Source organism: Rattus rattus, chromosome 3, assembly GCF_011064425.1.
Source record: "Rattus rattus isolate New Zealand chromosome 3, Rrattus_CSIRO_v1, whole genome shotgun sequence".
In the NCBI taxonomy this organism is placed as follows: Eukaryota; Metazoa; Chordata; class Mammalia; order Rodentia; family Muridae; genus Rattus; species Rattus rattus.
The window spans coordinates 173,214,774-173,228,223 of record NC_046156.1 but is presented as its reverse complement, the minus strand read 5'-3'; the positions used below and the strand labels follow the sequence as shown (position 1 = coordinate 173,228,223).

Here is a 13,450-nt window from a genome sequence, read left to right as displayed (position 1 = left end):
TGGTTCTGTTTCCCATCCAGGGCCACACAGCACAGAGCCTAAAGCTCAACACTTCTTTCCTGAGGCATAAATGTGTGAAGAGGGAGAGTTTGCTGACTTTGGCTTTTGCTTCTCTGGAGTCGCTTTGACTACCCATGCATGTGAGTACCCTGGGTTCCCCCTGGCAGCCTTTACGTTTTGGCATGGCTTTGAGGCATAATGTTACTCCCTAGCTCTCAGGGGGCTAGATGGAATCCATACTAGGAAAAATTGTGCCGGATTCTCAGTCCTGCTGACACCTTCTTCTGCCCCACCCAACTTCTCCTCTCCAGTACTGGTCTCCCCAGGGAGTACTTTCTAAAAACATCCTATGCCCAGGACCTCACCTTGAGCCTGTTTCTGGGGAACCAGCTTAAAATAGAATTTTCTGTCTCTTGACAGTTATTAAACAGTCCCCAGACGATGGCCTGCTCACACTTGCTGTACTCGCAAAGTCCCAGTATACAGAGGCAAACTTCATCCTGACCAGCCTCAAAAATTACATGCTGCTTTGCAGTTAATGTTTCTATTCAATAAAGTCATTGAATGCTGGGATTGGGAAAATATAAAAACTCATATAATGAGGGTTCCCACTAGTTACTGGATTCTATACACAGCTCTCTCAGTACCTCTCCCCTACCTCTGGGACAGGGACCCATTGCTGAGACAGTCTCTTACCCCTAGTAGACATCCCAGGGCTCTCCCAGAAGGGTCAGCCTTCCTCCCCAAGCCTCTTTCTTTTTTCTTTTTTTTTTTTTTTTTTTGGAGCTGGGGACCCAACCCAGGGCCTTGCGCCTGCTAGGCAAGTGCTCTACCACTGAGCTAAATCCCAACCCCCCCAAAGCCTCTTTCTTTGACCCATGCCTTTTGCCATCCTCCTGACAGCTCCATTGAGTCAGTCCCTCACTGATGGCATTTCAGGTCATCCTAACTTGGATGGCAGCCTCTGGAATTTACTCTTATCTCTTGAAACGTCCTCACATTCCTCCTGAAGGTTATAGTACTTGAGAATCCCTGAAACAGAAGATCACTGCTTCCCCTAGATGCCAGGTCTCCACTTGTGCAGACTTACGTTCCTTTAGTTTATCAAGGCTACCTTTTGACCCCGTTTGCCAATCTCTATTAAGCCCTCTTGCTTTCAACCACCCTGTCTCTCATGGTAGTATTTTAGACTAGACTGAAGTTTCTTTACTCTTATCAAACTTCATTCGACCATTTCTTACTATTGTACTAGAATTGTGCACTGTGCCTTGTTTCCTCTTTCGTGATGAGTATAAGCAATCTCCGGGTACTGTAATTCACTAGGGTTGGATGCAAATCAGTAAGACTTTCCGGCATGCACCTTTATTACATCGTGCCTTGTTAGTAACACAGCGAGGACCTGGCAGTGGAGAGGATGCATAGATGCAGGCTCAAAGGTTCCGGTGCTGCCTGTTCCTTTGGAGAATATAGAGACCTTGCGGATTGGGACTCTAGGCTTGGCTCCCTGCCAGATGCTAATCCAAACTGTTTTAAAGATAATCTTTAAATTACTATGAGCACAACAGATGTGTGAGTACCTCAGTGGCCTCCAGAGTGACCCAAGAGATAACTAACTTACTCTTCCTACAATGAAGCCTCCCAATAAGGATAAACGGATTATTCTTATATGTGGAACTACACAGACCAATTCTTTCTAGGTTGTTCGCTAGAGCCACAGATCATAACACTAGTGCCTACCTTTGTATCTGATGCTAATGACGGGTCCTTTGCTTCCCATGTGGGCATTTCTTGACCTCTGACTTAATGTGCAAGGATAACTCATGCCTGCGTACCTGGTGTGCACCCATCCCTCCGGTAGGCATGTATGAAAGGGGTTTGAAAGCTCAGGCAGGCAAAGCTGAGGGGACCCCACCAGAGCTTTCCTGTGTGCCCTATGAAAACTCAGCCTCTGAGAATTGTTCAGAGCTTTGCTCTTTGTAGCAGTCTTCTCTCGAGGACCAGATGGGATGAGCGGGTGTGCACTCACACTCACCTGGGACTGGCCTGTCACTGGGGTGCCATTGTTCAACTGCAGCAGCCCGTTCAGCCCATCTCTATACAGTGTCACCGAGTGCCAGGCCCCAAGCTTGATTTTGGTCTCACTTATGATGATGGCCATCCCAGTTCCACAATTAAACCTGTGGAGAAATGAAATGGGAAGGAAAAATTCTAGAATGAACCAGTTCGTGTTTTCAGACTCCATATTATCCCTTTAGGAGAATGTCTCCTTTCTTTGGTTTGGCTGGTGTGTGTGTGTGTGTGTGTGTGTGTGTGTGTGCGCGCGCGTGCGTGTGTGTGCCTGTGTATAGGCCAGAAGTTGACACTAGTATCTTCCTCAATTGTTCTCCATTGTATCTTTGGATACAGGGCCTTATTTTCTTGGGACCTTACCATTTGGCTAGAACATACTAGCCAGAGAACTAGTACTTAAATAAATGAAATAAACCATTAGGGTTGGTATAAATGTACTGCTTGCCCTGGGGAAGGCATTGTACTAAGCACATAAGACAGCTCGTATAATCCCTAGCATAGTGCTTTGAGAATAGGCAACTTCCATAGCTCACATCATCTGCCAAAGGTCAGCCAGCAAGGAAATGATGCTATCAGGAGACTACCTAGGACACCATGTCAAGGCTGACATCTGTCAATCATTCACAGACAGACTTTATGTGCCCTAACTCTGCCTCATGCAAAATAAAAAATTAACTAAAAGCAGCTTCTGAAGTTTCTGGGGGGAAATGACCAGGGTACGGAGGGCAAGCCTAAGGCTTCAGCCCAATCCCAGGGAAGTCATAACAACATTTGGATTTCTGTCAGTCCTTAGGAGCCTGTGGTCCCTCCCTACCCTCCATAGCTGTCAGCCATCGTCTTGCAAAAAGGCCCTGAGAAGATCCCACCTTCTTGAGTTTCTGGAAGGACGGGACTTGGCCTTCACCACACTACCATGACCCCACAGTGGGTGCTTCGTACCTAACTGGTGTCAGAATGAATAAATGAGCCAAGGTTCCAAAGTGCAAACCTCAAAGGTTACCCTCATCACAGCTCTCCAGTACTGGAGAAACTGGTCTCAGCTCCTCTCTTGCGCATACTTTCTTTAGTGACTAGAATCCAGTTGTGTGTACTGTAGTGTGCACAAAGTGCATGATAGAATTTTAAGATCTATAGGACTTAGGGCAAGAGTTACCTGAAGTGGAGGGAGCGTCGGATGAGAGCCAGGGACATGAAGTCGCCTCTCCCATGTTCACTCTCCCCACAGTAGAGCAGTAAGCCATCTTCTGCCTCTGCCTGTGAACACACACGCAAAAGCCACATAAAGCACGGTCATTTCTCCTTCTTCACCTATAGACTCTCGTGAAGACAAAACATGGATGTTCTCCTCTGCCAGCCTACTGAGGCAAGCATGTGGACTCCAGAGAGTCCTCGCACAAACGAGGGGTTATCCAGGCTACTTCCTTGTTTAAAACACAAACGAACAAACATTGTGGGAAGAATAACTCTGAGGAGAGGAAGGCCCATATCTGACCGGCTCTTTGCTCGGCTTTGTGGATGCATCTGCGGACCTTCCAGAAAAGTCTGTGTCCTAAAGTCTGGGTCACAGAATACCTTGTTTGTGCTCATCAAATTTCTACTGTCAGTGATGAACACTCCATTTTTTAAAATTTATGTTTGTTTTATGGTCTTTGGTACTTTGCCTGCATGTATGTCTGTATGAGAGTGTCAGAAGCCCTGGAACTGGAGTTACAGACAGCTGTGAGCTGCCACGTGGGTGCTGGGAATCGAACCCAGCTCCACTGGAAGGACAGCAGCCTGTGCTCTTAGCCACCGAGTCATCTCCCCAGCCCCAAGCATTCTGTTTTTAATGTGTTTTTTCTACTCTTCCTCTCTACCTGGGAAGCATGTAGGTTTGCCACTTTCCTTCTATCCGGACAGTACCAACAGTCCAGTGGGTAGTTACACCGGGTGTATCAGCTGACAGACAAGTCACCTCTCTGACAGTTGACCCTGTGACAAAGGGTATAGGTTTCCAGACTCCTGGCCATTTTGCTTCTTCAAAGGTACTCAAAGAATCCCACTAAGTTCAAGGTGCTAGCGGAGTGCTAATCTTTAAATGATTGAAAGCAGAGAGGTCTCTGTAAAAAGCCTTGGGGAATGGAATGCATTGTTAACCCTGAAATCCAGCTCCTGGGGCATCACTACGGAAGTAGTTTTCTCATTGAGGATCTAATCTTCCATCGTTTGTGACACACTAACCCACCCTCTCCTAGCTGTATACCTGAACATTGTGAACGCTCCCCATCCCAGCCGGATTTTGTGACTGACTTCAGGTCAAAGTTGATATTTTACTTTCCCTCTTCCCACTCTTCCTTTGATATAAACTGGTGTTCAAATGACCAGCAGCTCTTACCCTGAATTCCAGAGTAATCTGAAATGCCTGATAAGAGTTCTTCAGAGGCTCAAAGGTTACATAGGAGTGACCAAAGAACTGAGGATACTGAATAAAGATATCTGAAAAGAGAAAGCACAATGGGACAGCAAGCACGCTGTTGTCTCATTCTTCAAAGCAGAAATCAACACACACCATTGTCTGCCTATCACCCCAGGAAACCCCATGTAACCGGTAACACTTAGCTTCTTTCCCATCTCCCTTGAGATTAAGGAGCTTCTGAAACTCCTCGGAAGGGATAGGATTTGGGAGATTGGTCCCTGCTTCCCTGAAAAGAAATGAGTGGTTTAAAGCCCACTATGAGTCATTTTCAAGCTGGGCATTTGCGGTCCCCAAGATGGCTCTGACATCAGCCCTCTCAACCTCCCTGAATGTCCTGTCCTCCTGAATGTTTGATAGAGATGTGTCAATGGCAGAGTCCACCTCCCTGGTGCTATTGAGATTTCAAAATAGTTGCTCCAAAGGACCTCACACTTGACCTACCCAGAAACATGGCTATCCCTCAGAAAGACAACGAAAGCTGCTTCTCACTTTGCCTGGAGGGATGGCTAATTTACCAATCAATACATGGAAGAAAGGGTTTCTCTTAGAAGGACTAGATGATGCAGGATTAACCCTGCTCTGCCCATTCCCTTTCCAGGGCCTACCTTCTGAGCAGGCCTCGCCTCCTTTGCCCAGATTGCAATGGCATCGTGAGCCTCCCCAGGCGTAGTCATTGACACAGAAGCTGTCAGCTGAACAGAGGGTTTCGTCACAGGACATGTCAAAGAGCCTTGACATCACAGCCACACTGTTCTTCCCCTTCCGTTGGGCTGGCGTGGGTGGGACAGCCACTGTAGTTTCAGGCAGAGATGCTGAGGTAGGTTGGGCAAGTCTGGAGTCCATCTCTGAGTTGGAGACAGAAGTCTTCTTGGACTTCTTATTCCCAACTTTGGTAGCAGGAAGTGGTTTAACCTAAGTTAGAGAAGGAAAGGAAGAGCTCAGTGTAAACATGGAGTCATTATACTGCACATATGTGGTTCTTGAGCTACAGGACAATGTTAATAGTGTCTAAAAACACGAGAATGGCTGTGGGACAGGAACATCGACCCCAGTCTATGGGGAAGACTTGGAGACTTGGGGGGTTAAGCACCTTGCCCTGTATTATTCAGAACATTGTGGTGAGGTAAAGCTGATATCCTATGCCTTGCTCTTACTAAATATTACAAAATGCATGGCTTTGTCAAGAAACCATTAATTTTCTTATACGGCCTAATCTTACAAGATTCTGTGGGTGGTAAATCTATCTATCAATATATACATGTATAAATACATAACACATACATATATATGTATATATGTATATATATGTATATATATACATGCAGACACATATATGTGCATCCATGTACATATGCAAAGCTAGTTATAGACAGAGGCTGTTCATAACAGCCTGCTAGGAAACTCCTTGGTACTAATTTATGCCTCCCATCCCAATCTCATAGTCAGAGAAAACAAATCCATGCTGAGAACAAGTGGGCCCATTTCAGTCTGAAGTTCCATGTCCATGGCCCATGGCTAACCTGCTGTGGTCAGCGCGGGGACATGGCATCAACATCAGATGTGACCATACCTCCTCAAAGGAAACATCCAGATCTAGCTCGTCTTCTGATGCATCATCATCCTCACTCACGCCGGTATCAGTGATATACCCAGGTCCATAGTGTCCACTTCCAGCCTCCCCGGGACCTTCACAAAGAAAAGTGGCACATCTCCTGTCACCTCATGTCTTCTTTGTCCAAACTTCTGTCCTTCTTTAGTTAAGCAGCTTTCAGATCTCTTTATGAAATGTGGCATTTTCCTACATTATACTTTGTCGTCATTTACCTTCTCTCTCCTTCCTGACCATCCTCTCCCACCTTCTATCCAGACATTGAGATCTACTTTACTAAGGAGTGAACTGAGGCTTGGAGAGCCCATGGAAGGCTCCAGAAGAGGGAAGTCATCGTACAGAGCTCACGACACTGCAGAGCAGCCTCTCAGCAGCATTCTAAACATCCAGTCTTTGACAGTGATGCAGATTATGCAGATTTCATGCTCACCGAGAAGGAAATAAATACAGATAAACCAGGCCCTGTGTGACTGCAGGAGGCCTGGGATGTGGAAGCCATCGTTCTTTTGAATCGTCTCCTCCTTCTCACAGCCATGGAGCTTCCAACAATTTTGTAGGCCGAGCATTCTATGCTACTGATAAGAATTCTCTGAGTGCCCTGGGGTTGTTGTAATTAAAGTACACAACTTATCTCTTTCTACTTGGCACTTTGTTAATTAAGAAAAGAGAACATTAAAAACCAGACACTTATTAGAATCATAATAGTCAAACCACATACTGAATGCAAAACAAATTCTGGGATATTCCACATTAAGGAAAAAAAATACAAATCTTGTTGGTCAACAAAAGGATGCCCTTTATTTTATAAAGTTCATATATGTCTGAGTTTTTAAAGACATTATGGTTTTCCTGCACATTGTTTCTCTGATGAGCAATATGATATAGTTGGAAATATCTGTGGTCATGTGAGCTGGACACAATACTTCCATTGTTAGGAAAGTCATTTAATCTTGTAAGAGCCCATGAGTCTCAACAAAATAAGGAATGAGGGTTGGGGAGATACTTAAATCAAGAAAGTGCTTACCACATGAGCATGAGAACCTGAGTTTAATTTCCAAAACCCATAGAAGAAAAAGTTAGAAATGGTGGTGACCACTTGTAATTTGGGTACTGGGAAGGCAGAGATTGTCAGATCTTTGAGGCTCATTGGACAGTCAACTAAGGTGACTTGGTGAGATCCAGGTTCCAGAGAGAGATTCTGTCTCAATGAATAAACTGGACAGTGTATATAGAATGACATCGGGGGTTGTCTTCTTGCCCCCCCACACCTCTTCCCATGCATAAACAAGGAGGAAAATTAGATTGCAGGACCAATGAGCTCTTTAACTTCTGTGGCCCTAGAATTCATACTGTTGAGGTGGACATGCTTCAGACAGCTAGCTACACATCAGCCAAGGTTTGAGAAGGAAACAACTGGGAAGTTTCACTTACAAGGATGAAAAGCTAGTTTACAATGAGCTCACATGCTCTGGGGATTGGAGCTTTGTATGCTAGACTTCTGGGAAGCCATGTCGTATCACTGTCAGAATCATCTGTTACGCTGGCTTCAGGGGAACCTGTCTTAACAGCTCATCTTGTGGAAGTCTCTATGGAGATGCTTTTCCTCACCCCTGAAGTTTCCCTGGCAAAGATGAAGTATAAGAACTAAGAATCACTGAGATCTTGTCCAATCTCTTCTATTCATCCCCACGAGGTGGAAGTAGGGATCAAGCTACCAGGTAGAAGCATTTGGCCCACACTTACGAACTGAGAGATGTTGGGGGAGGGAGAGGAACTGGGGGCAAACTTGGTCCCTCTTGTAACCTTTCTACAGCAGGGCTGGGAGCAAAAGTGGCTTTGGTAGGTAGAGCTGTCACAAAGACCATGCCTCCTAAGCAGGCTATCCCAGGTTCCATACCAGGCAGAGGGTCCTTGCAAAACCAACCTTGACTGTCAGAGAAAACTTGCCTTCTAACTCAGCCTTTATCAGATATAAGGATGCCTATTCACTAATGGCACTGACTTTCTTCTAAGCTGATTCTGAAAGTGGGCAAAGAGAAAAAGGGCTGTGAATAGGATTTGCTGAAAACCAACCAAACTAACAAAACCCTCTGTGGTCAGTGGGACAAGAATGGCCTGGGAGGAAAGGCTATTCTGTGAGAGATGATGGACTATGGAAAGAAGCTCGATACAGATGAACAAGGGGTGTGTGGTCAGGTGGGAAATGGGAATGGGGAAGAGCCACGGCCTGAGTCACTTCAAAGTCTCCCAAGACCTTCTGTGACCTGGCCTTGCTGGTCAGAACCTTAACCACCTTCCATCTCACATTCACCCTCACCTTGCACCCTTCAAACTGGTTCTGCCTTTAGGTTTCATGACCTTTTCTGAGCAGACAATGCATGTTTTTATACCAACAGGAAGAGTTTAGTGGGAAAACAGAGTATGGGGGTGGGGGGCTGTGTGGGACAAAGAGGAGCAAGCCTCACAATGCTGATGTGGCTCCCCACAGACAGGGCTCAGTGGACATCCTGCATCTGGGTCGGGAATCAGAACAAGAGAGTGGGTGGTCAAGAGAGGGAGATGAGATGTGTTTGTCTGTGAGCAGGCATGTGTCCCTGTGTCTACCTGGCAAGAGGACTAATTCTGTGATGTGACCAAGCACTGGCGTCCTGAGTGTTTCTGGCCTCTGTGGAAAATCACATAGTTCAGTTTTTTTTAGACATTCCAAAGAAAAACATTGCTCAAACCCAAGACACTAGCACCCCTGCCCAGTCCTATGACACAGTGATGTTAGGAAACAATTGCCCAGAGTTCTGTGTTTGATGAGCTCAGATGATGATGGTTCAGTGTTAAACGTGAAAGAAAGACATTATCAGAGACAGTGTATCACTGACAGACCTTTAATGATTTACAGAAAAAAAAAAGCTGAAGGGGGAGGGAAGCAGGGGGAAGAAAGAAGAGATAGGGAAAAGGAAGAGGATTAATCCTAGGGTTAATGCTTTCTACTTTTGTCAAAGTCTGAAGCTATGGCCATTAAATAAGACAGAAAAATACTGAGAGGTTCCATGGAAAACAAGAGGGGACTGAATTGTGTGAAGCCCCTGGGTCTTTCATCATTTAAAAGAAGGATAGCAGGTATTGATTAATTTTAGACTTAATTTAAGGATAATGTTTCAGCAAAAACTAAGAGTCCTTCATTCAGAGGCAGGCTGACAACAGATTTACTCTCTAACAACGGGTCTCGGAATCGAGAGACTCATTTCTATGCAGACAAGAGGCACCCAAGCCCAGAAGGGACAGTGGAAGTAGTACATGGTGTGGTGGACAGAGGCTCTACCATCAGGGAGATTGAATTAAAAAGAATAAAGGCATTTGGATGGGGCTGGGAAGATGGCTCTGTGCATAAGGTACTGGCTAAAGAAACACAGAGACCCAGACCTGATCCCCAGAGGCCATTTGCACAATTCTGGGTCTGGTGGGACATGTTTGCAACACCTGTGTTGGGGAGGTGGAACTTGTTGGCCTGCCTGCTTGGCATGCACCCAATCAGGGAAAGACCATGTATCAAAAAAAGAAGGTGCACGGTGCCTGAGGAACATGCCTGATGTTGTCATCTGACCTTCACACACATACCTGTAAACATGTGTACCTCCATGTGCAAACACAGAGATACATAACTATACTCTTGTGTTCTCATGCATGTGTGCATGTGCACACACATTCACTATGTAGGCTAAAATGGCTTCGAACTAATGGTAATCCTCCTGTCTTAGTCTTCGAAGTTCTGGGATTACAGGTGAGAGCCAAAATGTCTGACTGCATACCCATCTTCGTATGGTTTTGTTCCCTATATCTGTTTGATGTATTGTTATCCTATTACACATAGAGATACTTTAGAAATATCAACTTGAACTGTGGCTAAAAGACACAATTCAGGTCTTTGGCAGCACAGACTATTTGTTGGTGGCCTCTAAAAAATGAGACACAAGCCGAGTGATCTGAGGAATAGGTTGACCAGAGTGCTTTTGATTTTAAGGCTTTTCTTTCTTTTGAATTGAATGGATCTGCCAGCAGTCAGATACACTTCAAATTGAAACCTTTAATTTTTTATAAGGAACAGTAAAAAGGAATCTAGCCACACAAAATGTAATTCTTCATGTACAATAAAACCACTTTGAAACTTGCTATCATTGCTTGCTTGAATTTTGACAATTTCTTATTACAACTGCATCTAGTTAAAAAAAATCAATTTTTTACTTCTCTTGGTCTAATTATTAGATAATAATATTAGATAATAATCACCAGATAATAACTATTAAATAATAATTATTGGACAACAATTACTAGTTAATAGTTATTAGATAATTATTAGATAATAATTATTTGATATAATTATTAGATAATAATTATTTGATAATAATTATTTGATAATAATTATTTGATAATAATTATATTAAATTACTCTTAGACTTTAATAGAAAGCTTTTCATTCAATGATATCCAGATATCAGTAGCCAGATTGGCCTGCAATTAAATACGTAGCCTAAGATGACCCCAAATTCATGGCGATCCTCCTGCCTTAGCCTCCAAGTGCTGGGAGTATAGGGGAGGGCCAAAGCCTGGTTGCTCACCTCATCAGGGTGTGACTTTTATTGGCTACATCTAATTGATTTATTTTCATTATACTATACATTTTATTTAGTGTGTGCGCATGTGCACGTGCTTGTACTTGCATGTGTGGAGGTAAAGTATCACTTGGGGTGTCTTCCTTGTTTGTCCTCTACCTTAGTTCTTGAGCCAGGTCCTCTCACTGAATCTGTAGTTGGTTAGACTGTCTGGCCAGTGAGGCCCTGGTACCCACCTGTCTGTCTCCCAATGCTATGGTTGTAGGTGTGTGTAGTTGCACCCAGCTTACTCAGTGACGAAGATCTGAACTCTGGTCCTCATGCTTGTGAAGGAAGCACTTTACACTGAGCCATATTGTTAGCCCTTACACTGAAATAAAATTCTTTCATTTTTGAGATTATATTTACATCATTTCCCCTTTTCTTTTCTCCCTCCAAACTCTCTCTTGTACCTCTCCTTGCTCTCTTTCAAATTCATGTTCTCTTTCTTCATTAAAATTGTTATATACATCTATGTATATATATACATACATATATATATATATATATATATATATATTCCTAAATATACATGACCAGTCTGTATCATGTTACTTGAATGTATATTTTCAAGGCTGATCATTTGGTATTAGATGACTAATTGGTGAGCTCTTCCCTGGAGAAGACTATTTCTCTGGCTCTCAGCATTCCTTAGTTGCCTGTAGTCCTTGATGTATATGGACAGGGCAGGGAGGAGCACACAAGGCCTCAACCTTACGTTAAAAACAAACAAACAAACTGAAATGTATCTACTTCGCCAAATTATTTCACAGGGTGGTTAAATATCATGACTTAAATATAGGGTATAGCCTTGGTGTCCACTGACAGTCAATCTATGGGTGCTCGAGTCTCATATAAACCCCAGCTCCAAAAAAAAAAAAAAATAGGAGTTAAGGCATCCAGAAAGCTACAGTTCTCAGAAGGCCTCTCCCTGGACTGTGTAAGCAGTAAGGAATGGCTGGGGGAGAGCAGACTCCTCAGTGGGGCTTCCCACAAGTTGTACATGGAAGTTCAGGGACAAAAGCTTTTGTGACTGGTCCCCCATCTGCCTTTGAGCCTCCCACACTCTTGTAAATAACTGTGCACGCACATTCCTGTATAAACCCTCAATACAACTCACTGGTTCATGAAAATAGCCTTGGATGGAATCTTTCTTATCGGGCGGGGGAGGGCTGTCCTAGATGCCCTATCTCGGGTGAATAAACATTTGTTCACTTTTCATATTCTTACGAGGAAAAGTCACACAACATTTGAGGACAGTGGCAAGAAAATAAAGTCTTTATGTCTTTAATAAAACACAACCCCCCCACCCCAAATATGTCCCATTTGCTGTTGGTTGAATCTACAGCTACAGGGTCTACAGACATTAAGGGCTAGCTGTGCATTCAGAGTCCTTGACTAAGCCCGAGCTCTTATGACTTTAAGCAACAAGTAGCCTCCTTCTTCTTGGAGTAGGTCAGTGGCCATTAAGCTGGCAGGACCCAACCGCAGCCTTCACTGACATGCATACTTCTCTGTTCGTGCAAGCAGAGCCAGTTTTACCCCAGAGAATACGCCTAGGTTAAAGCCTCTCTCTGATCCATAATCATACTCAACAGTAATTGAAAACTCCAGACAGTCTGTGACAAGAGCAAGCCAGCCTCTCTCTGGGCCATGAGATTAATCTGTGCCCAAGAAACCTTTTTTTTTTTAAAAAAAAATAGAAACAAGAGTAATCTGCTCTCATGTTCAAATAAGTATTGGCATATTGATTAAAGCAAGACTGAGCCAGAGAGGAACTCGAGGTACGGCAGAGGGTTTCTGAGCATGAACCATCACAAGGCCACCTCCATTAGAAAGAAAATCATGAACTGCTAAGACGGAGAGCTCGCTGTCTGAATAACAAACAGAATCCACCACAAGTTGCTTTCTGATGGAAGAGTTTCTACAGTGTTTTTAAACTTTCACCCTGAGAAAATACCAAAGAGCTGACTGAGTGGGGGAAGAGAATATAAAAAGACCACAGAGACCCTTGAGTCAGTTGGTACAACTGGTCTACCATCTGCTAGAATTCCTGCCCCAAACCCAGGAAAAAATGTATGCAGCAGAGTTAGCTGGGGCTGGAACATGGACTATTTTAAATATGAGAATGCAGGTTGTAGTTTCACATTAGCAGGTGTGGGGCTAGGTTCTAACTTCTGCCTTGGAGTTCTGAACCCTTTTGTGTCTGAACAATGTCTAAGCATACTCTTTTTCTAGACCTTACTTAACAATGAATCAAAAGATATGTTCAGCAGGATCCCATGTTCCATATTCTCAGCCTCCTGGGGAAATGCAGCCCCACTTTTAGCAGCCATCCTCAACATCACCTTACTGTAACATTACTATAAATCCCCTTTCCAGAGTCCTCAGCACAAGGCCACCACTGCCCTCCTCTACACACTAGGGCACGTTTGCTCGCACTGCACACAGTATAACACAGGCACTCAGGGTGTTTTAGATGCATATAATCAGGGGACTTGACCATGAACTCTTGGCTTAAAGCTTCAGCTTCCTCCAAAAGAAACTCGTCAAAAGTAAATACATGCACGATTCATGGACATAACTAATGTTCCCTTCCTCTAAGCCTTTAGATGTTAATATGTACTTTCCAAAAAACTTTACTTAATTTCCTGATGTACTTGATCTAGTATT

General features: G+C 43.9%; 1 protein-coding gene across 3 annotated transcripts in view; it reads right to left on the bottom strand.

Annotated features, from left to right (window-relative positions):
- Egflam (EGF like, fibronectin type III and laminin G domains) overlaps positions 1-13,450 on the bottom strand; it is a 173,008-nt gene that overhangs the window by 40,291 nt on the left and 119,267 nt on the right. For all 3 annotated transcript variants that reach the window (XM_032898808.1, XM_032898809.1, XM_032898810.1), the window contains 5 exons: positions 6,096-6,211; positions 5,131-5,437; positions 4,445-4,545; positions 3,224-3,324; positions 2,033-2,177 (listed from right to left, as the gene is read on the bottom strand). In XM_032898808.1, the coding sequence (XP_032754699.1) occupies positions 2,033-2,177; positions 3,224-3,324; positions 4,445-4,545; positions 5,131-5,437; positions 6,096-6,211 (770 nt within the window). The remainder of the gene's footprint in view (positions 1-2,032; positions 2,178-3,223; positions 3,325-4,444; positions 4,546-5,130; positions 5,438-6,095; positions 6,212-13,450) is intronic.